Here is a 23,668-nt window from a genome sequence, read left to right as displayed (position 1 = left end):
TATGCAGTGTGTGGGACTCTCACCCTACATGGAGCCCTTAGTTCCTATGCAGTGTGTGGCACTCTCTCCCTACGTGGAGCCCTTAGTTCCTATGCAGTGTGTGGCACTCTCTCCCTACGTGGAGCCCTTAGTTCCTAGGCAGTGTGTGGCACTCTCGCCCTACGTGGAGCCCTTAGTTCCTATGCATTGTGTGGCACTCTCGCCCTACGTGGAGCCCTTAGTTCCTATGCAGTGTGTGGCACTCTCTCCCTACATGGAGCCCTTAGTTCCTATGCAGTGTGTGGCACTCTCTCCCTACGTGGAGCCCTTAGTTCCTATGCAGTGTGTGGGACTCTCTCCCTACGTGGAGCCCTTAGTTCCTATGCAGTGTGTGGCACTCTTTCCCTACTTGGAGCCCTTGGTTCTTATGCAGTGTGTGGCAGAAAGTGTATACAGGAGTGCCACGGCTCTATATGCTCATCAGATACTATAACTGCAGGCCAAAAAATGATGAAAACAGCAGCACTCCAGTTGATTTGAAAAATGTGAAACTTTACTCAAGTGCCAAAGGCAACGTTTCGGGCTTCAATCCAGCCCTTTATCAAGCCTGCAGGCCAAGCAACTTCTAGTTACTGACCTGACATGATTTGTCTATTCTATATCTGCATCCTGCCTGCATTAATATGAAAGGGAGTTATTTACTGTATCTGCTCCATGAACCCGTGGTCCTTCAGCTGCTGTTAAACTTCAGCTTTATGCCCTTAGTTCCTATGCAGTGTGTGGCACTCTTTCCCTACGTGGAGCCCTTAGTTCCTATGCAGTGTGTGGGACTCTCTCCCTACGTGGAGCCCTTAGTTCCTATGCAGTGTGTGGCACTCTTTCCCTACTTGGAGCCCTTAGTTCCTATGCAGTGTGTGGCACTCTCTCCCTACGTGGAGCCCTTAGTTCCTATGCAGTGTGTGGGACTCTCTCCCTACATGGAGCCCTTAGTTCCTATGCAGTGTGTGGCACTCTCTCCCTACGTGGAGCCCTTAGTTCCTATGCAGTGTGTGGGACTCTCTCCCTACGTGGAGCCCTTAGTTCCTATGCAGTGTGTGGCACTCTTTCCCTACTTGGAGCCCTTGGTTCTTATGCAGTGTGTGGCAGAAAGTGTATACAGGAGTGCCACGGCTCTATATGCTCATCAGATACTATAACTGCAGGCCAAAAAATGATGAAAACAGCAGCACTCCAGTTGATTTGAAAAATGTGAAACTTTACTCAAGTGCCAAAGGCAACGTTTCGGGCTTCAATCCAGCCCTTTATCAAGCCTGCAGGCCAAGCAACTTCTAGTTACTGACCTGACATGATTTGTCTATTCTATATCTGCATCCTGCCTGCATTAATATGAAAGGGAGTTATTTACTGTATCTGCTCCATGAACCCGTGGTCCTTCAGCTGCTGTTAAACTTCAGCTTTATGCCCAAGACTGATAGGCAAGGTTCTGGCAATGGGGTTCTACAATCACTGATAAACACTGTAACACAGTGTCTGTATCATTATTGCAGTCATTGTAGCCATAGACAAATATAGTATGATATTCCATTCCTTGTAGATTGTAAGCTCTTTTGGGCAGGGCTCTCTTCACCTCTTGTATCGGTTATTGATTGATTTATATGTTACTCTGTATGTCCAATGTATGGAACCCACTTATTGTACAACGCTGTAGAATATTTTGGCTCTTATAAATAAATGTTAATAATAATAATTCCATATCTGCACATATTTATTAAGATTAATCTATATCTATTTTGTTGCTTCAGGGGAAATTGACAATTGACTGGCACTATATAAGCAGCTAGCCTGTGGCAGACTAGAACTCAGCATGCACTGTTGGCATGCTTGCACTTGCCTCTTAGGCTTGAATAAATGAGGCCCTCTAATGTCTCATGGTGTTTTGAGAAGAATCAGGACAATTGTAACAATCTTACACAAATCACTGATTTTGATCACTGTCAAAAACCTTTATCTGTTTTAAGACTCCTACCGCCCTCTTACTTAACAGCAGCTGGGGAGCGGGAGATGCAAGCAGCAAGGAAGTGGGGTACAGGGCCAAGAAGGGGTGGATGTGTGCGCCAGGCCGTCAAAAGCTTCCTCTGCAGGGGGGGGGGGGGGGGGTCCGGTGCCATGTAGGTACACCACTGCCTGATTCAGTTAGTGATTTGGTCAAATCCAAGAGCCTGGCCAAAATGAATTGGAACCCTATGCATTCAAAAATAATTGTGTGTTCACCAACGTTTGCGACTGCATCTTTGGGAACATCTGCTTCCAGGTTCGGGTTCGGTTTGGTACATAAGGATTTGGGGTTCAGCTGAAAACTGAATTACTGGGTTTGGTGCATCCCTACTGCCTATAGGGTTGCCACCCGGCCGGCATTTCACCGGCCTTGCCAGTAAAATACCAGCCAGGGCCAGAGCTGGTATTGCAAATTTACTGGTAAGTATATTGTAATCCCTAGTTGTTCGGCCTCCGGTCTGCCCCTGATCCGCCCCAGTTCTGTCCCCCACTCCCCCTCCATAATGCCCAATACCAATTTTGCACCAGCTTCTAGCTGATTCTCCTTCTCCTTTGCCCGATGGTGTAGCAGCTCTGCCCCCAACCGTGTCATAGACCTGCCCATTATGCGTAATAATTCTGCCCCTTTTGGTCTCACCCCCCCACCTCCATGTCATCGGCTGGTAAGGGGCCCACGAAAAGGTGGCAATCTTAACTGCCTATGGCATCTTACTGCAGCCACTCTGACAGAATCCACAGATTGCCAGTCTGGGCCTGGTCATATGTATATGTTATATCAATATAGAAAATGATGTATTATATTATTTTTTTTTATATTATAATTATGTATTATATAACAGTGTTTTGTATGCATGTCTTTACTGCATTGATGCACTGAATCCTCTCTATCTCCACCTGCATATACATTATCTGCAGATAATATCTAATTAAACCCATAGGTGTCTCTATAAATAGAGGCTCTAAGCTTGCTCTCTAATGTTAAGCAATAGTGATCCCTCATTGGATATGCACAGTCTGTCCATGTTCCAAGATCTGTCATGCTCTCCACGGAAAAAATATTGGCCCGCCATGACAGTTTTCACCACGCCATATGTGCTAAGCCTTACGTATTCAAGCTGATAAATAATTCATATACATATGGTTCAAAATGCAATAGTTCCTGGGAGCAGGCTGGTTCCGCTGGACTGTATTATTATCAAATAACCCCAGTTTTTATATATAGGGAGTGCAGATTTGTGTCCCCATTTAAAGTATTATTATTATTAACATTTATTTATAAAGCGCCAACATATTCCGCAGCGCTACATACAGAGTAACATATAAAGCAATCAGTAACGATACAAGAGGTGAACAAGAGGTAAATGCCACATAATTCTACCTACTGCACCCTGCTACAGGCGTACCCATCATTAATTGGCATGTTGTGCCCACCAGCAATGGCAAGCTTGAGTGCCCACTATGTAACAGCCTTCTAGATCACTTGTGTTGCTATAGGCATTGGTTGTTGCACCTATTGTAGAGTAAGTAAATGAGGAGCATACAAGTAGAGAACCATATCCTGACCCTATGAGGATGGAGGCAAATTGTTCCAAAATGCATGTAAGTTAAGAACAAATCAGTTTGGTACGGGTGCTGTTACATTCTGCAGTGTGGGCACTCTGCTCTTCCTTATAAATGGCCCTGAAATCTCAGCTGCATTGCCCCCCTCCATATAAGATACCTCATAGAAGATGTGTTTTTTTGTACAGACTTAGTATTCACTTCTAAATATAGCTGGTTGGGATACAAAAAAAAAGAATGTTCAGCATTTGCACAAAAAGGAAGAACATTTGGTACCTGTGCATGCAGCATTTAATAATGGCTTCATTTTGGATCTGCGAATGGGCACTTTTGGTCTGGTAATTAAGGGATTTTCTACCCCTGCTCATCAGCCATGCTCAGAGACTGTATTTATAGGTGGGGATTTATACAGTTCTTTTTCTTATGCAAACATATTGGAATTGGATCAGAACTTACAGACAGGATATTCTCCTTCGACCAGCTGACATTTGCCTGATGTGAGAATGGGAGTTTCCATTCCATGTAGTACAGGTATGGGATTTGTTATCCAGGAACCTGTTATCCAGAAAGCTCCAAATTACAGGAATGCCTTATCCCATAGACTCCATTTTAATCAAATAGTTAAAATTTGTCAAAATGATTGCCCTTTTCTCTGTAATTAGAAAACAGTACCTTGTTCTTGATCCCAACTAAGATATAATGAATCCTTATTGGAGCCAAAACAAGCCTACTGAGTTTATTTAATGTTTAAATAATTTTTTAGTAGACAAAGTATGGTGATCCAAATTATGGAAAGACCCCTTTTCCGGAAAACCCCCGACCCTAAGCATTCTGGATAACAGGTCCCGTACCTGTATAAATGCAGGTGGCAGCCTTACTGCAGGAAACCACCAGTTAAAATTTATTCAAGAGATTAAGTGGTTTATATAAATAACAGACCCCCAAAAACCTTTTTTACATCATAACCTACTGCAGTCAATACTGTTCCCTGTTAATATTGACTATCAGCAACTATGGTATTATGGTTTCTTTATATTAAAGGTACAGTAACTCCAAAAATGAGTGACAATACATGAGAGCAAACATGATAACTATGTTCTGTATTTAGTTTTGCACAGCCCATCCTGCCAGTTGGTACTAGCAGCCTAACACTAAACTAACAATGTAACTGCACTGTACTCTTAGGGCCCAGGTATTAGCCATTTATGTCCATTCAAAATAAACTGTATATGGGCAGAGATTCCAAATCCTCCCTATTATTTGAGGTACATAAAGGCCCGAACAGCCCCATGTTAGCCCAGTGGAGCACCACTCTATTGCAACTTGCAGAATCCCCTCTGCTGTTTACCAGAATATACAGATTTCCAGGGCAGCTGTCATCGGGTTTCAGGTAGTACATATATTTGGCTCAGTCATTGGTTCAGCCCTGAGAACCAATATTTACAAAGCTACACTATAGCACACTGGGCCCACAATGCATTTTGCAGTTGTTTTGGCCCGTGGTGGCTAAATGGGTTTCTGCTGGCAGTCTTGCAGATCCCAGCCATAGATCTTGTCTGCATTCTCTGTGTGGATCTTGTTTCCAAAGTCTACCCTCAGTTGGCTTTCTATTAAGTGGGACCAGCATTCCTTCTTTGGATGTTATATAAAGTACCCTTTTGTAAAATATAAGGATATTATAAGTCACTGATGATTCCCTGACCATATTAAAGCACAAGGCCAAAGCTTTTATACAGTTGACAGATCTCCGAGGTGACTTCTAATATCCCTTTATTTTTCAACAGGGGGTTCTTATTTATTATAAAACACAAGTTTCAGTGAGTCACGTGACAGAAATGACATCACTAAACACTGATTATAACTGATTATTTCACTAAGCACCTTTTATAAGGATATAATTTACAAAATATTTATGGCTCTTGTGTATTATATATTAATCATCAACATCTGAGTTCATTATGTATGAATGCATGTATTATTTAACTTTACCTTTGGAACTATATTGATACATAAAGTTATACATACATAAATCTCCTATAAAACCAATTATATACACCGTAAGTTTATTTTCACTTCATCACCTGCTATAAGGTCAGTAAGTGTTCCCCAATCTACTTCATAATTATCTAATATTCATGGAACACCCATCAGTTCTCTTCAGAATTCCAAGCAACACAAGGCTCTCATACTAGCTACTCCTTAACTGTACTTGCACATTAGCTGGAAGTAACTATACTCTGTGGTGCTTATGAATAGAAAGATCTTGATGCTCAGATCTCTGTATTAATTATATGTCAACCCATCAAAAGCAGAAAAAGAAAAACTGTCCTTATCTATAAACTTGTCATTGCAGTCATTGATTACTGTAAATCTCTCCCAATAGACCTTCAGACTTTCCTGCCCCAAAGTAATGCATACACTGGGAAACTCCTGGGCCCTTGGGACTTTCCACCGAGGAGATTTCTTTAAATAATTATAGTCCAGTCTGTAAAGGTGCCGTACAGCAGGAGACATTGGTTGGAGGTCCTCAAACTCCTCACTTTTTGAATTCAAGTCAAACACACTGCACAGGTCCCCTGTTTTATCCAATCACTGGCCTGAGGGCTGAACATTTGTGTTATACAACCAATCTATGTGGGCTGCCATTTGATAGGAGGCCAGATATCTCTATATCAGTGCTGTCCAACTTCTGCGGTGCCGAGGGCCGGAATTTCTCTCGCATACATGGTGGAGGGCCGCAAATGGAAGCCAGTTTTGACCACTTCCCCTTTTAAACCACACCCACTTCAAACCACACCCATTTTATCACAATGGTGGTAGTGCAGAAAAAACCCAAATGCTTGGTCCTCACTGCAGGGATATCAACCATCATTCATATGTGAAAGAATTACATTATTTCATATTAAGATATACCCTAAAATCCATATGCCTCCTCCTCTTCCCCTGTGGATAGCACAGGAACCCCCAGCACATAATTACACACCTTAGGGACCATTTAATGGCTATTTCCAACTGCTAACAAACTCCCAGAACAAACCCCTGCCAGGTTCACCTCTCACAGGCACCTACTTGTGTTTGACATACTCTGCCTGCCCTATGATGCCTGTGTATTCAATACCCTCCCTGTCCTATGCTGCCTGTTTATGCCATACCCTCCCTGCCCTATGCTGCCTATGTGCCATACTCTGCCTACCCTGTGCTGCCTACACACAGACAGCATAGTCCAGGCACTACATACAATGTCTGAGGTGTGAACAGACAAACAAGGTGGGTGATTACAGCCTGAGCCTGAGGTGTGAACACTGCAGGGGGTGAACAATGCATAGATTAAAAGGTGTGAACAACACAGGGGATTACATGTTTAAACAATACAGAGGGATTACAGCCTGAATCTGAGGTGAGAACCATGCAGGGGGGGCAGTTAATCTCAGTACTGATACCATTTAAAGTTTACACAAGGGTAAGCCATCAAAGCAGCCAGACAGGTGGAGGGCCACACAGAGAGGGGTCGCGGGCCGCATGCGCCAGTTGGACAGCACTGCTCTATATATTTACTAGCTAGTGGCTCTGCACCCTTTGCTGCTGGGGCCACGCAATTACCCTAACTGTATTTAATCATTTTTTAAAGAATTCTGTTAAAATTTCTCATTTATATTTACTTTGGGAAACCATGCTCATGTTCAGTGGGATATGCTGAAGGCTTATACATCCGTAAATAGCTGCATTTGACAATTCTACCTGCTTACACTCTATTTTTTTACTGGGGCCCAAAAACCTGTAGTAACCCAAGCTAAATAGCATACATGAATACTAAAATGAAATATGGTTCCAATGAGGGTAACAATATAGAAATGCACCCACTGGGTGAGCTTTAAAGCACAATTACACAAGGTCATATGGTCTGCTTCTCTCCACCTGCATAGGCAGAGAGAAGTGGATCCGCTCCTATATGCTCTCTTATGTAGTGTCATGTGTGACTGTGCCCTTAGCCTATAGGGTATATAAGATAAGTATTTTGCAGCTTACCCAGGAGCAACCTTGGGAGAAAAGGCAGTAAGACAGATGTTCTGAGCTTTGCTTCATCATAAGAGGATTCATAACAGCAAATGTTGAGCAGCAGATAAATGTGCTCTGATAGATTCCAGCTTACTGAGATCTCTGCAAGCTAACACATAATAAGAGACCATCTTTTACTACCATTAGAAGGTATTATAGTAACCAGGACCATCCTGCACACACAAACAGGCATACCTCCTAACTCTGGCTACTGTACTGTAATAGGAGTTAACTGTCAGTGTATGAATTAGGGTCACCTTTCATCCCCAACAAGGTGACCTTAAAGATCACTTATCTCCATTTCATGGACAGGTGGGTATGGGTAGGTTAGATGACCCTCTTTGACAGATCAGAAATACTCAGGTTTCGCTGTTTATTGTCAGTACCATTTGTGTATTAATAACTCAACATGTATTGCTTTACTTTTACTAAAAGCCACTCTAGAGAGTCCTAAAAGGCTTTCAGAAAAATAAATAAATAAGGGTTTATTCAGTGGAAAACACTGTACTTCGACTGCTCAGAAAAAGCATCTCACTTGTAGTTCATAAGCACATCCCAGCAAACTCTGGTTAGCCAGATCTCCACCTGGAGCATCCTAAGCTTGACAAAGTCAGAGAAGCTGGAGAGGAACAGTGTGTCCAGTTTAACGCCACCCAAGGTGAACATGCCCAGTGCTGGTACCAGCTTCTCATTTTAAAAAGGCTGTTTAAGCATGTGAAGGTGGATTTTATTAGGACTTAGGTGGATTTTATTAGGATGCTATGGATATACCTGCCTTTGGATCAATGGGAACTGGTTATCGGAGTTAACAGTACACATGCGCCCCCAAATGCGGTCTTAACCCATGGTCCTTTCTGTAACGTGATAATCTTTCAAAGATCCTACTTAACGTGGTTGTACATGTTAAGATCCACTTGTTTTGTGAGGTCTCCAAATGGGGGATCTTCTGATATGCCCAGCTAAGGTGGGTGATATCAGGCTAATTCAATCATCATTTGGCCCTAGGGCCAACAACAGATATAGGAGCCGTTGGACCAAGGACCGCATCAGCTCATTCTGATGGGAAAATTAAACCTGCCCGATAGACACCTGCCCAATTTTCAGACAGATATTGATTAGGAAGGCCCACTGGGGGGGGTGGGGGGGTGTCTACATGGGCAGATAAGCTGTTGGTCTACATAGGCAGATAAGCTGAATTGGTCTAAATCAGTGCTGTCCAACTTCTGTGGTACTGAGAGCTGGAATTTTTCTGGTGGAAGGCTGGTAATGGAAGCCAGTTTTGACCTCACCTTTTTTTTAAACACACCCATGTTATTACAAGATCTTACAAGAGTACACACAAGCAGTGCAGGGCAGGCAGAGTATGGCACACACAGGCAAAGTATGACACACACAGGCAGCATAGAGCAGGTCAGGCAGAGTAGGGAAGGAGACAGGGAAACCTATCCTGTCTATGTAAGTAACCACTCCAAGATGAAGTTTGTACTGCAGTACATACAGTGACAAAATGCTGGCACTGCTCCTACAGTCTGAGGTGTGAACAGGTGAACAATGTAGGAGCCTACAGTCTGAGGTCTTACAGGTGTAAACAATACCGGGGCTTTTAGCCTGAATTTGGGGTGTGAAAAATGCAGGGGGGGTTGCAATTATGTTCAGTACTGAAACCATTTAAAGCTTACACAAAGATAAGCAGCCATAGCAGCCAGACACATGGGGGGTGGGGGGGGGGGTGGGCAAGGGCTGCCAATTGGACGGCACTGGTATAAAGTACTCAAATCGGCAGCTTAAATCTACCCATAGATGTCCACCTCACCTTTACATTATTCCTTTACATGATGAATTGCAGTGAAGGCTGCATCTGATCAGTTGAGGCAGGGCTGGGTGTAGGATAAGGTAGAATGGTTTTTTTAGTGGAGTGTTCTGCCCAAATTGGCACTGCCCTGCCTAAAAATATCCTAAGCACTGGACTGGATCAGGTAGCTTGCAATTTAAAATCTATTAAGTTGTCAATAAAGGCTATGTATTTAATAAGTAAACTTTACTGGTCATTTTTAAAAAAAAAAGACAAATATGAAACGGTCACGTACTTCTATACTATGTGCTAGTGATCCTTTATAAAGGCAGGGGCTGAACAATGCACTGTGCAAGGCTGGGTTCTAAGGTGCTGAGTGATTCTAAACCAAGACGAGAAGATGGACCATAATGGAGCCACCACTGGAATCCTTCACTATGGGAAATAAGTATTGAGTCCCAAGGCTTGCTTTCTCATTCAGAAGTATTTATCCTACTGTTAAAGACACAATGACAGATGAGACATCTTGGGAAATTACTGATTTACACTTATAGACCACTGTCCTAATGACTGTATTTGATGACACTGCCTGGTCACACTACATCCGGATATAAGGGCCCCTGAAACTTGCACTTGCATTTCTTACTAAACAGTACACATGTCTATGAAAATGGACAATGCTTATAATGTGGGAAGCAGTAAAGCAATGCTCCCACATAGACATACATGCAAATATGCTGAGAAGGTATTTTAATGTGCTTACTTGCAGGAAACATGAATGGAAGATAAACTCTAAGGCAGCGTTTGCCAGGCCGGGGGTCCCGGAGCAGCTCAGGGTATGATGGTACAGCCTGAAGACCAGAATTTGAAGAGAATGTGCATGTGGGTCCTACTTGAAGGTCAGTGAGAGTTATGAACTAAAATGGGGCCCTGAAAAAAAAAGATGGACCACCAATGGGGACTTGAACCGGAGAAATCCAACAACAATTACTGTAAGGTATCTCTAATGTAACAATGCATGGTCAATGGACATCAATGCTTTTCATAAACTGGGCCTACAGCAGATGAACATCTAAGTCATTTTAGCCATGCTTTGGAGGCTATTTTTTTATGGGTCCATATCTTTATCATTAGAGTAAGTATTCAAGGTAGTTGATTATCTATGCAAAGTTGATACATTTTATTTATCGTTATTTATTCAGCGACCAATTCAGAAGGAGAGCTCCAATAACGTCCAGCTACCAGCAAGGGCGTAGAAAAGAGAATTTGGATGAGTATACCACGAGGAGTAAACAGAAAACACATATTATTATTATTATTAACATTTATTTATAAAGCGCCAACATATTCCGCAGCGCTGTACAATAAGTGGGTTTCATACATTGGACATACAGAGTAACATATAAGGCAATCAATAACAGATACAAGGGGTGAAGAGGGCCCTGCCCTAAAGAGCTTACAATCTACAAGGAGAAAGGGTTGAGACACAAGGTGTGGGAATGGGCATGACCAGAGTTGTGAGAGGTGCGGCACAGGGTATTGCTTTAAGCAGCACACTGAGGTCATGTTAAACTAAATTAGGGTAGGCTTCTCTAAATAAATGTGTTTTTGAGATCTTTTGAAGGCAGAGAGATTGGGAGAAAGTCTGACAGTTTGTGGGAGCGAATTCCAGAGAAGGGGGGCAGCCCTTGCAAAGTCTTGAATGCGAGCGTGTGAGGAGGGAATGAGAGAGGAGTTGAGGAGCAGGTCAGTAGAGGAGCATAACAAGCGGGTTGGATGGTACCTAGAGACAAGTTCAGAGATGGAGGGTACATATAAAACTGACATACAAGCAGCTGCTAAACAAACATGCAAAGCATGTGTTCAATAAGGTGTGTGTTCATCCTTCCCCAGTCTGTACATATTAGTCTTTCCTCAGGTCCAAAAAGCAATATTTAGCATATTTAGTATGGAACACTAGAGTTCACTTAATAACAACAGGCACATTTGCACTAGTGCAGTAACCCATGGCAACCAATACTAATTTGCTTTCATTGTTTTTCCTGTAGCTCTCCGTACAAAGCTATTCACTGTAATGGGTTATTGTCGAGGGTAGTAAAGGTCCCCATACATGGTAAAATCTGCTCGCTTGGCGAGATCGCCAAGCGAGCGGATCTTCCCCCGATATCCCCACCTACGGGTGGGCGATATCGGGGAGCTTGAAGTTAAAAAAAAAAATAATCCGATCGTTTGGCCGATGCGGCCCCTGATCCGACTGAATCTTTTAACATGGCCGATCAATATCTGGCCAATTTCAGGCCAGATATCGGTCGGCCAGTCCATTTGTTTCTGCCCCTACTCGGGCAGATAAGATGCAGAGTCGGTCCAAGGGACCGATATCGGCAGCTTCTATCGGCCCATGTATGGGGGCTTATAATGAGCTTGAAATGGTATGCCCTATCTGTACAAGGCATTATATGGTCTACTGGTATTCCAAGTACACAGAGGCCCAAACAGCCTCACTAGACCAATAAATAGTGACTGTCTATGGCTTCTTACAGCAGCCCAGCATTTGCCAGAACCCACAGATTGCCAGTCCGGGCCTGAATGCGGTTTCTTAATTTCTAGGTCCAGCCCCAGCTGGTCCATATTGGCTTGCAAGGGTGGCCAAATGAGCACCTGCATTTTCCCATATCTTTCCCTTTAAATTGTGCTATGACAACACTGGCTGTAGTAGAACATTGCATAATCCTGACCCATTCCCTCTAGGGAACAAATGCTGTTATGAGAACATTTTACAGACCACTGGGTTCCTTAATATGGGAAAAAATGAGCACACGTGCGTGCCTGAACAGACCTGACATGCTCCCCCTCCCCATGTCAGGGCTATTTATAGTCACATCTTGACTTTAAGAATTAAACCTTAATTTCTCCCTCCTGACACTTCACTTACGAAAAGGGACTCCCCCCTTTGTTGCGTGAGGTGGGGGTAGTATATTACGATGTCATTGTTCCAGTAGCTGTTGCCATGGCAACATGGCACATGCTGCATCTCCATGCTTGGCTCAGGCCAAATGCAAGTAGCCAGATTCCCAACCCCCTTCCTTGACTACTAATTGCCTACACTACAAATAGTTTGGGTGAAAGGTCACCCTTTAACCCCTTCACTGCTATAATATATGTATATATCAAATATATGTATCCTAAACTTACATTCCTTGGCTAAACTTCTTCCCTTTGCCCTAATTCTCTCCCATGGTGACTACTGTAACAAGTTGTTCTTTGTCAGCCTCTCTGCTTGAAAATATCACGTATAAAGCCTTCAAGTGATTTGCACTCAGCAAAGCATTTAGGCAACACAACCACCCCCCAGCATTGTATCATAATTGCAAGGAACCCCCCAGCACCCTGCAATCCCATTATATGTACTTTTGTACTTCATTATGGAAGCAACAACTGTCCACTGATCCAAGTCCTGCCCATTCCAGTATAAATGAATGGAGAATGCTACCTGGAGTTATACAGCAGACTGCCAGGTATTAAAAGAACAGTTTAAGATTGGGATCAGTAGTAGCATATGATCTCTATTTTAAGGGCCCGAAAACAGGGTGCGTATAGTATTTTGGGTTACAATCTGTGGCCCTCTAGTCACATCTTCCCCTCATCCTTTTGGGCCTTATTCCTTTAGCAGGCCACAGATGCTGCTAAACTACAACTCCCATAAGCCACCACAGGCAATGCTAGGAGTTGTAGAACAACATCTGGAGTTCAGACATCTCTGCACTAGGCCATAATCAACTCCCCGCAGCCAGTACTGCAGTGTGGAACTGCTGGACTGTCTGTATCTGTGTTTACCAGCTAGTTGCACAGCCTGGGGCAACAGGACACTTGCATGTATTTATGATCAATAAACAGACCAGAAGTCTATGAATTTGCTTGGTTACACACAGGAAAGGGCCTTAGTTAACCCTTCAGTGCCTGGAGGGAATCTGGCATATATTATGCTGAACTGCGTTACAGACCCCAATTTTCTCCATGGGATGGCAAATAAATGGTTGCTTCTGTCCTGTCCTCAACACTTTTTTTTCTCCTGTACCCCCCTCCTGTTCTCTTCATCTGCCTGTATCTCTACTCTATCTCTGCCCTCCCTCTCTCCCTCTGTTTCCCTCCCTCCATCCCTCCCTCTTCTTCTCTCAGTCTGAAATTAATACAGGCAAGACACATTCAGAGCTGCTCCTGCCTGTCTCTCCTCTCTTTTTTTTTTCCTTTCTCCCGTTTTCCCTAGATTTCTACCCAAACCCTCTGTCTCTTTCTTTCTCCATCCCCTTTTTTGGCTTTTTGTTACCCTACATGCTTTTTTTGGCATTTATTTATTGTGTGTGAGTGTGTGTCTGTGTGTGATAGAAAAGACGCAGAGAGCCCTACAGAAGGTGCAAGGAGGGGGAAAAAAAAGAAGCGATTAAAGGACCAGAAGGGGCAGGTAGAACACTCTCCAGAGCATCTCACCCCCTGCCACTCTATTCAAATCAGGACTGAACAGCTTCTGTCCCCAACTAAAGCCAAGAAGCACTGCAGAGCCGGGATCCCATGCAGACATGGCTGTAACCTGCACTCGCTTCACAGATGAGTACCAGCTTTATGAAGAGATTGGCAAGTAAGACATCACCCGATTCCTCACCTGCAGCTGGGCATCTTGGGTTATAAAGCACCCTGTTGGGGGTGGTGGGGGCAGAAACCTGTCTCCATCCTTTTAATAATGGTTTGGGTTTACAAACTGGACTCCCCAATAGGATTATTTACACCAACACCCCTGAATACCCTGCTCAGTGCAACTGGACTTGGGAAAGGGCCCTCTGGTGTAGACAGGGTCATACAGGGTGTTTATGGGTGTCAGTTTGTTATCCCTTGATGTGACTGCAGATATCTTTAAAGCATGCCTACATGTGTCTGAGATGATTAATCCAGTCCAGCGATGATAGTGCATTTCACCCTGCACCCAATGTTAATGCACTGAATATTCTATACCTATATTCATATATATCTATTTATCTATCTGTGTGTCTGTCTAATACATAAAGGGTATGCTCACATTTCTGTCTATGTGTTTGTATATGAAAACGTGGATATACAGGTGCATATATGCATGTGAAATCCTATATTGTACATTGTTGAGCATATGTTTCTGACTGAGCGACTACCTAAAATTCTGTACATATATATATATATATATATATAGAGTGTCTGGGTGCCTAGCGGAGTGTCTGCGTACATTCCTTCTGGGAGGTGTTATAAGATGCAGGGTGAGGTTTGGGGTGACAGGGGCTGAGCAATGCTGAATACTATTCATAGATTGCAGGGGTATAATCGCTGGTTACTGGCAGACACTGGTGGGGTGGGCAAGAATCCTTTATTTGTTTAATATCCAGTAAAATGTGGCAAACTGGGGTTACGTTGGTGGATAAGGTGTGCCTGATGGATGGGTGCTAATTATTAATAGCTGAATTTTGCCCCATTTTATGTACAGGAAGATTTTGACAGTGTGCTCTGGGTGACAATGAAAGTACCTACTGTGATTCTGGGGGATGAGTTTTACTGACAGGAAATTCACAGGGGGGGTGTGAGTGGAGATAGATGTTCGATTACATTTTTTAAGCCTGAAAATCTTGACCACAGGGGCAGGTTCTTCTTTAATTATCAGCAGTAAAGCATCCAAACATATTAAAAGTGAGGGTAATTATGAAGCAACTGGAGTTATGAAATTCCTTGGGCACTTTGGCTTACTGACCAGCACTGACAAATATAAATAGGAAATTGACTGCCTGAAATGTCTACAAGCAGTAAGCATTTTGTATCCATTAGGGTATTTCATGGATGATTGGTTAGGTAACACTGGGTTTGTGAAGACTCCTGATTTGATTGGCAGGTATATTGGTATCTGTGTGTCCCCTGGATTCTTACACGCCCCCCCCCCATCCGCCCTCGTGTTCCTAGTCCTCCCTCCCCCGAGCGCTGATGTCACACTTGGCTGTCACATACATGAGGTTTTTGGGACAGGCCCTGTAAGATGTGAGGTCACGGTGTCACCAGGATGTTCAGGAGGGCGGAGGAACTGACCTGGCCTAATTTGCCCAAACACAGACACAGTGGAAGGATTCATTAATCTGTACCGACACACAGCTATAGCTCCCTGCCTGTCTAACCTTATTAGCCTTTCTGTTTGCTTTCTCTTTCCTGCACCCGGTATTCTCTATCCTATCCATGTAGCAAATACATGTATGAACCTTGGCAGTGTTGCTTATGGTACCCAAAAATGCTGGGGGTTTACAAAACTGTACCCAGAAGAACTTGCACTGCAGGCCTTTACTAGTGAGACATGGGTAAGCTATGATTGGGTTAAGGAGGATGTAGAACCTCTGGTCACAGTACTTTGGAAAGGTGGTGCATCTGTTCTGCTAGATGGATTTTGCCTATGTAATATGTTTCTGCCAGTTATTACTAGTTGTGCCCAGGTAGTTCATATACCTACAATACCTGACAATGTATGCAGGCCACATTCTGCAGTACTAAAACTACATACTTCTAAGTCATTGTACCAATACCTGCACCCGTAAATGACACCTGAATTGAACTTTTTGAACTCTGTTGGCTTATGGCCAACAGTAACTCCTTGCAGTTCACTCTGCACCTATAACAAACTCCATGCACATGTATAAAACATTTTAGGGTTACTTAAGCTTTTTTTAAGTAATAGAAAGGAATACTAGTACTTATGAACCGCACAATTTGATCCTAAGTCTATAGTTGTCTGTGCGTTACTCAGTAAGACCATGTTGCCCAACCCTGGTTCTATAGAGTTTGTCCAAGAAAGTCATCTTTTATATACTTGTCTGTTCCTATATGGAACCTGGTGTAGAACAGGAGGAAAATAATAAAAGAAATTATTTGCTTAAAATTGATTCTATGGAATGGGCTTTCATCTGGATATTGGATTTTTAGATAAGACATTCCATGCCTGCACCATGTATATTTGCTTTGTGGTACCGGAATACAACTGTATATAAGTACATTATTTCATAGTATACAATTCCTCTTAATTGGAACATGCCAGTTTGTATGCACACAAATTAATGCCAAACACTGACTACAGAAAATGTATCTGTAGTCTAGGAGATACTGATGCCTAATAGGTCTGTATGAAGCACGCAGGTAACATGGGCACAGCACTGGTCACTTATGTACTGCTGCTCCCATGTTACCTGATGGCCATAGCAGCATATAAACAGCAGATCTTGGACCATGGTAACTCTGCACAAAACAGTTCATTCTTGGGTGGATATGTTCTAATATAATAAGCCCTAGATATTATTTGCAGCTATATACGCTAATGATGATAATTTGTTGGCAATGTGAACACTTATGCATATACAGAGGACATATGAAGTGCTATCAAGGCTGGGCTTGCCTGGCAGGACATGGAGTCATATGCCTATATATACCTAGCAAAGTGTTTGCTCAGCACTACCCAGCATTTGCCCAGCGGTACTTACACCAAAAAGGGCAGAGCTCTGCAGAAAAAAAAACCCCTTGCCACGTTTTTTGTGCTCCGACTCTCTGTAAAATCCAATGCGCTCTGCACAGAGGCTGAGCATGGTGTTTGCTCACATCCAGACACCAATATTAATTTATTCCCCTCTGGGAGCATACAGAATGTGACTACATAGTGGGGTCAATAGAGACCTATATTTAGAATTCTGCTGGATGTGTGTGAGGCTGTATCACAGATATCTGCAATTCCCAATGCTATTCTAGCACTGAACATGCACAGCTGTCACCTCTCCCCGTCGCTTCCTACGGCCGCATCTGCTGTTCCAGTACTGACCCCCGCACACACCACTCTCAGGCTGAGATGAATTAACTGGTGACAAAAACCTCCAGTGAGTTAAAATCTTTCCCAGTTCCTATATAATTCTTTGGAACCCCTTTATCACATGGAAACCATGTTTAGACACATTGATAAATGGGCTCCTTAGAACCTCCTAGGAATTAGAGAGTCTTGAGTCACTGGAGAGTTTCCCTATAGCTTAATACATCAGTACCTGTCACTTGCAATCCATTCCACCCTGCAGCCATCTCTGTTATTGTTTTACTGACCAGGAAAATACACGCCTCTAACTACATCTCCATCTTCCTATGACTAATGAGCCTCACACGATGATATCTCAGCTTCTCAGATACTTTTCTGACCATGCATGCTACTGGTACTTTGCCCAAGCTCTTCCCTTCATGTATTACTTATGCCACTCTAACAAATCCTCTGTGCTGAGTTGCTTTCAGGTGGATACAGTCAGGGGCAACTGTTCCAATACTACACAAAATATTTCCTATCTAAGTTCTGAGAAGCAATTGCAAATGCTGCATAGTGCCTATAGTGTTGAGGCTTTGCCTGTGCCACCCACTGAACAATTGTAAAGATACTGGAAGTATAGATGCAATGGATCCATAAAAGCCAACTAATCCTACACATGGCACTGCACAACTGCATATTCACAAAAGTAATGAGTAATGGGAACAAATTCACTGACACCACCTTTATCATGATTGGATCCTTCCACTGGGTTGTGAGAATTCCTTATACAGGTATGGGACCTGTTATCCAGAATGCTCAGGACATGGGGCTTTCCAGATAAGGGATCTTTTCATAATTTGGATCTCCATTAAGTCTGCTTCCAATAAGGATTAATTATATATTATGGAATCAAGTACAATGTACTGTTTTATTATTACAGAAGGAAATCATGTAAAAAAAATAAGAATTACTGTATTTTCTTATAATGGAGAGATGGCATTTCCGTAATCCGCAGATTTCTGGATAACGGGTTTAGATATAATAGACCCCATACCTGTAATTGCTTCTGCATGCTCAAATTTAGCAGGCAGGGCTACAGCAGACCTGTAGCCAATCAGAGCAATAGAACCTTCATAGAATGAGCAGTGTTGGAGGTCAACATCTGTTTTATGGATTATACAGTGAAGGGTTACACTATAATACTCCTCATAAGGAGCCCAAAGATGGCGTAATGAATTTCTAATTACTAGCGCAACATTAGCAGCACTCCTGTTCCTGTTCCATATGCTGGCGTGTCACTGCACCCTGTCTTACCCTTCAGTGCCTTGATTCTGACCTGCATTCTGTTCCTCTCTTATTATGTATTGGCAGACAGAATCTGTCGCTGTATCACATTGCCGCCTACCTAAGGTTCAGCATGTAATCATTGTAATCCTCTCCATCATAAACACCTGCAAGAAACAAGGTGAAGCTGGAATCACCTGCTGGGTTGGACTCTCTGGCCAAAGAAACAGATAGTCTTCCTAGGCTTCCTCGGGGTATAGGGGACCACAGGCTAGAAAACACTCTACCAGCCCTTTATAATTTGCTCCTTAGCTCTAGACAAGGTTAGTAGCATTGAACATTTTCTATGGCTAGGGAGGCCACTCTGATCTTGATTATCTAGGATAGTGCTGTCCAACTTATTACATGTAGTGGGCAGATTATTTCTCACATAGCATGGTTATGGGCCAGATTAAATTAAAATAATGACGCTGTATTGTGAAGTCTATGGAGCCTTCAAGCAGACTGGGGGGCATAAAAATCCTTTTGCGGGCTACATACGGCCCACTGGTCACCAGTTCGACACCCCGGTTCTAGAGCAATTATAAAAAGAAACCTAGTAATGTTGCATATTTAGCTAGTAGTATATTGCCATAATTTCCACACTCACCAAATACATGACACATTTTAAGAGACTCAGAAGGAAGGAGGTGTCTGCCCTCCCAGAGAACTGGGTGAATACACAAGCAACTGATTGGAAGTGCTAAGAAGTACTGAAACTTTTTATTTTTTTATTCCTACTCAGATAATAAAATGATTTAGTACCCCATTTAAACTTTTGTTTGCTATCTACATGGCTGGGAATAGTTAATTAAAAAATGAATTAACTGGTGAATGGGTACACAGTGTTACTGTGTTAAACTACCTTTTTCCACCTGCAAGTTAAGTACAGACTAGTTGCCCATATGGATTTATTTATCCATAGGGTGAAGTGCATGCTTCACCCTTCGAAGTGGAATAAAGAATTTAAAGGAAGCAGATGGTATGTATTTTTAAGAATTTAACTGGTGCCTTATCTATCTTTTCCAGGGGAGCATTCTCTGTGGTCAGGCGCTGTGTAAAGCTCTGCACAGGCCATGAATATGCAGCCAAGATAATAAACACCAAGAAGCTCTCAGCAAGAGGTGAGTGGCGACCAAAGACAGTATGTTGAACTTCAGATAGAAAAGGTGCCTGAAGCAAGGAGTGTTGGTATCTGGAATTGTTATAAGGACCAATTTATATGGTAATGGGTGACAGTATGTAGAACTTAAAGCAATGTTATAGGAAGTATTTCTTGTAACAGAGATGTGTAATGATATGGTGTGATAGGCACAAGGAACAGTTATAGGGAGCACGTGTTTAGAGCCATAAAGGACCATACCATAAATAGGGTTTATATCTACTAATAGGAAGACTTACATGTATGCCAACAGGGGAGGTTATATCAGTATAAACAGTTCACAGTACAGAGGATACATAAAGAAGTAATTGGGGCCATACCATACACAGGTGTAATATGGACCAATAGGAAGACCTACAGGGAGAAGGTTACATGCATCTATAAGCGATAAAATGGGTTATAAGAAAGGTTTGTATGGAACAATAGGAGGATAATTAAGAAGGGGGCATATAGGGCAACAGAATGGGTTATAGGAAGAGGGTATATGGTCAGTAGGAGTTCCGGATAATTTATGGTACAGTGGTGCAGCACAGGCCTGGTTTGGCAATCTGTGGATTCTGGCAAATGCCAGAGGGGCTTCTGTAGGATGCCATAGACAGTCACTATTTATTGGGCCTGTGAGGGGCTGTATGGGCCTCTGTGTAATTGAAATGCCTGGGTCTATTTTGAATCCCAATCCAAACTTGGTATAAAAATAATACAATGCTAAATAGCTCAAAAAACAGAAGTTGTAATGAATAAAAGGAAAAGGCATACCTGGTTATATAGAGCACATTCATAGTACTAAAGAGATCCATTAAAAGGAACAACATCAAAGAGAAGATAACATTTGAACAAGTTGTAACATAAATTATACAATAGGAACAACAACCAAATGTGTTACATTTACAGGTATGGGACCTATTATCCAGAATGCTTGGGACCTGGGGTTTTCCAGATTAGGGATCTTTCTGTAATTTGGATCTCCATACCTTAAGTCTGCTACAAAAACATTTAAATATTGAATAAACCCAATAGGATTGTTTTGCCTCCAATAAGGATCAATTATACCTTAGTTGGGATCAAGTACAAGGTACTGTTTTATTATTACAGAGAAAAAGGAAATCATTTTCAAAAATTAGAAATTTTTGCTTATAATCGAGTCTATGGGAGACGGCCATTCCGTAATTCGGAACTTTCTGGATAATGGGTTTCCGGATAATGGATCCCATACCTGTACCAGCACAAATGGAATCTAAATCATAAAGTACATGCTATTCTATATGAAGAAAAAGATGTTACTCTAATGCCATCCTAAGGTGTTTACCTTCATATACATAATGCTAACCAATGTATTGTATGACTAGTGAGAGATCCTATCACTTTAGTCAGCAAAGCACTTTCCATTTTATTGATAGATGTGTGGAATTGAAATATTGTACTGATAAAGTAAATTATATATTATTTGAAAAAAAAAAATACGTTCTCTGTAACTTTACTGGTTTAATTGTATTCAAAATCAGGTTAAAACTGCACTTGGTGTGCCACTGTACCCAAGAGTGTTTGCTGGCCCAATGACTACATGAATGGGATGGGCCAGGAGCATGAAGGGAGACAGAATGGTATTCTGGCACATGTAGCTTTGTGTTCCAGAACAGCTAGTGTATACATGCATGGTGAACCGCAGTATGAAGACTAAGCTTCTTGGTACCAGCAATAGAATTGGATCATCAGGAGAAAGTGATATAAGATTTACTTTTCCCATTCATTGATTGGATGGATGCTGATGATGTCATGGTGCCAGCTGATCACGTTTGCTTCTCCAGGAAGCATCTGCCAGTGCAAATATAAGATTATTGGATTATGGTTTATTAATATCTTTCCCCCCATATGTCTACATGTCACTGACTCTATTTACCTTTCTTCCATATGGCCCACAATATAGAGTTTAATATCTCTCCTGTCAAAAATGGTTTGTAAGTGTCTAAGTTTCCAGCAAGTAAGTGTATTTTCTTGGCTTGAAGAGAGACTCCAGATGCAGTTAAAAAGCAATACTTTATATACACAGGGCTGAAATTGCATTTACATTGTACTGCATAAAGGCAATAAGCCCTGCTGCCACCTTGCACACTGTAGTGTGGCATGCACAGAATCAAAATGTCACAATCAATATACAATGTTTCTATGTATATAGTTCTATGAAACACATGGATTCCATTCTTAGGAAGTGCATATTATGGTATATGAGAAAAGAATAATGTTGCACGGGTGTCTATTTGCAAAGAAATATCCCCCTTACATGATAACTCTTCCCCACACCCTTGGAACAAACCATATAAGGTTGTTCCTACTGAGCCACTACCAGCTTTGTATGCACTGCTGATGGGTGATAAGCTATTTGTAAATCCCATTGTAACCACTTAATGCTTAGTATTAACATATTAAAGGAACAGTAACACCAAAAAATGAAAGAGCTTTAAAGTAATAAAAATATAATGCACTGTTGCCCTGCACTGGTAAAACGGGTGTGTTTTGTACAGTAACACTACTATAATTTATATAATAAGCTGCTGTGTAGCCATGGGGGCAGCCATTCAAGCTGGAAAAAAGGAGAAAAGGCACAGGTTACATAGCAGATAACAGATAAGTTCTGTAGAATACAATAGTGTTTTATCTGTTATCTGCTATGTGCCTGTGCCTTTTCTCCTTTGAATGGCTGCCCCCATGGCTACATAGCAGCTTATTTATATAAATTATAGTAGACTTTCTGAAGTAAACACGCAACTTTTACCAGTGCAGGGCAGCAGCACATTATATTTTAGTTACTTTTATACACTTTCATTTTTTGGTGTTACTGTTCCTTTAAGGGCTCCTCTTCTATCCAGTCTTGCTGAATCCAAGGCTGTACTTTAAGATTGTAAGCTCAGTTGAACAGGACCCTTTTTACCTATTGCATTGATCAGTATGTGTCTGTAATATGGTATACTATAGAAGTATACACCCTTCTGTTATACAGCTTTGTGGGATATGCTGGTGCTTTATAAATACATGTCAGTAATTATAATGATACAAATATATTTCCATACCACAGTGGTGCTTGTAGTAATGGATATTCATTTTCCCCTGGTGCCACAATAGTAACATAAGTTCATTAGAAGTTGCTTTAAGCAGGCACACCTCTGCTATCCGACCCTATTCCTTGAATAAGCCTAAAAATAAAGGTGTCTTATACAAGTTATATTGCAATAAAGTCAATAAAACCTTAAAAAAGCTAAAGAGAAAGCAACTACACTGTAATCTCTTAATGCTACCATTACAGAAGAAAAAGTATGGATCATAGTCCAGGTTTTGTGCACCACCAACCAACAGATTAGCCAGAGGCTTTGGGGATAGGGTGCCTAGTAACATACAGTTACAGCACTGGCTGGAAGTAATGTTTATGCCAGTTTTTGACTAGATCAGCTTTATTGGAAGTGACACATCTGTACATTACAGAGGAGTTACACGACAAGCAGCTGGTTGGTTTCTCCTTAGCTTGTTTAGATATTGATTTTTGGACTGTTTTCCATTGTTGCCTAAAAATGTTACAGGATACCATGTGTGGCCATTATAAACAGCTCACCAAACTCTTTTTCAGCATGTAGTAATTGGTACATAGGGCATTTTAACCACTGCTGCAGTCTGGTGGAAACCAACAATGGTCAAAACAGCTCTCAAAATGCTACTTAATAAGAAGGCCACTAAGTGAAGCACATGCCAGCAAGTGTTTTGGCACACAGGTCTGCCTGTCAACCAGGCCTGGACTGGGATTCAAAATAGGCCCTGGCATGTTAAGTACACAGAGGCCCAAACAGCCCAACACTTGCCCAGTAAATAGTGACTGTCTATGGCATCTTACAGCAGCCCCTCTGGCATTTGCTAGAACCCACAGATTACC

At 42.1% G+C, this 23,668-nt stretch overlaps 1 protein-coding gene across 21 annotated transcripts in view; it reads left to right on the top strand.

Annotated features, from left to right (window-relative positions):
• Nucleotides 1-13,611: 13,611 nt before the first annotated feature.
• Nucleotides 13,612-23,668, top strand: part of camk2b (calcium/calmodulin dependent protein kinase (CaM kinase) II beta) — an 82,236-nt gene continuing 72,179 nt past the window's right edge. For 18 of the 21 annotated variants that reach the window (XM_012959321.3, XM_012959310.2, XM_012959322.2 and 15 more), the window contains exons 1-2: nucleotides 13,613-14,075; nucleotides 19,620-19,714. In XM_012959321.3, coding sequence (XP_012814775.1) covers nucleotides 14,017-14,075; nucleotides 19,620-19,714 — 154 coding nt within the window. In that variant the 5' untranslated portion in view covers nucleotides 13,613-14,016. 21 annotated transcript variants of the gene reach the window in all.

The sequence above is a fragment of the Xenopus tropicalis genome, chromosome 3, assembly GCF_000004195.4.
Source record: "Xenopus tropicalis strain Nigerian chromosome 3, UCB_Xtro_10.0, whole genome shotgun sequence".
Classification (NCBI taxonomy): Eukaryota; Metazoa; Chordata; class Amphibia; order Anura; family Pipidae; genus Xenopus; species Xenopus tropicalis.
Note: the sequence above shows the minus strand (reverse complement) of the source record. Positions and strands in the feature narration are given on the sequence as shown.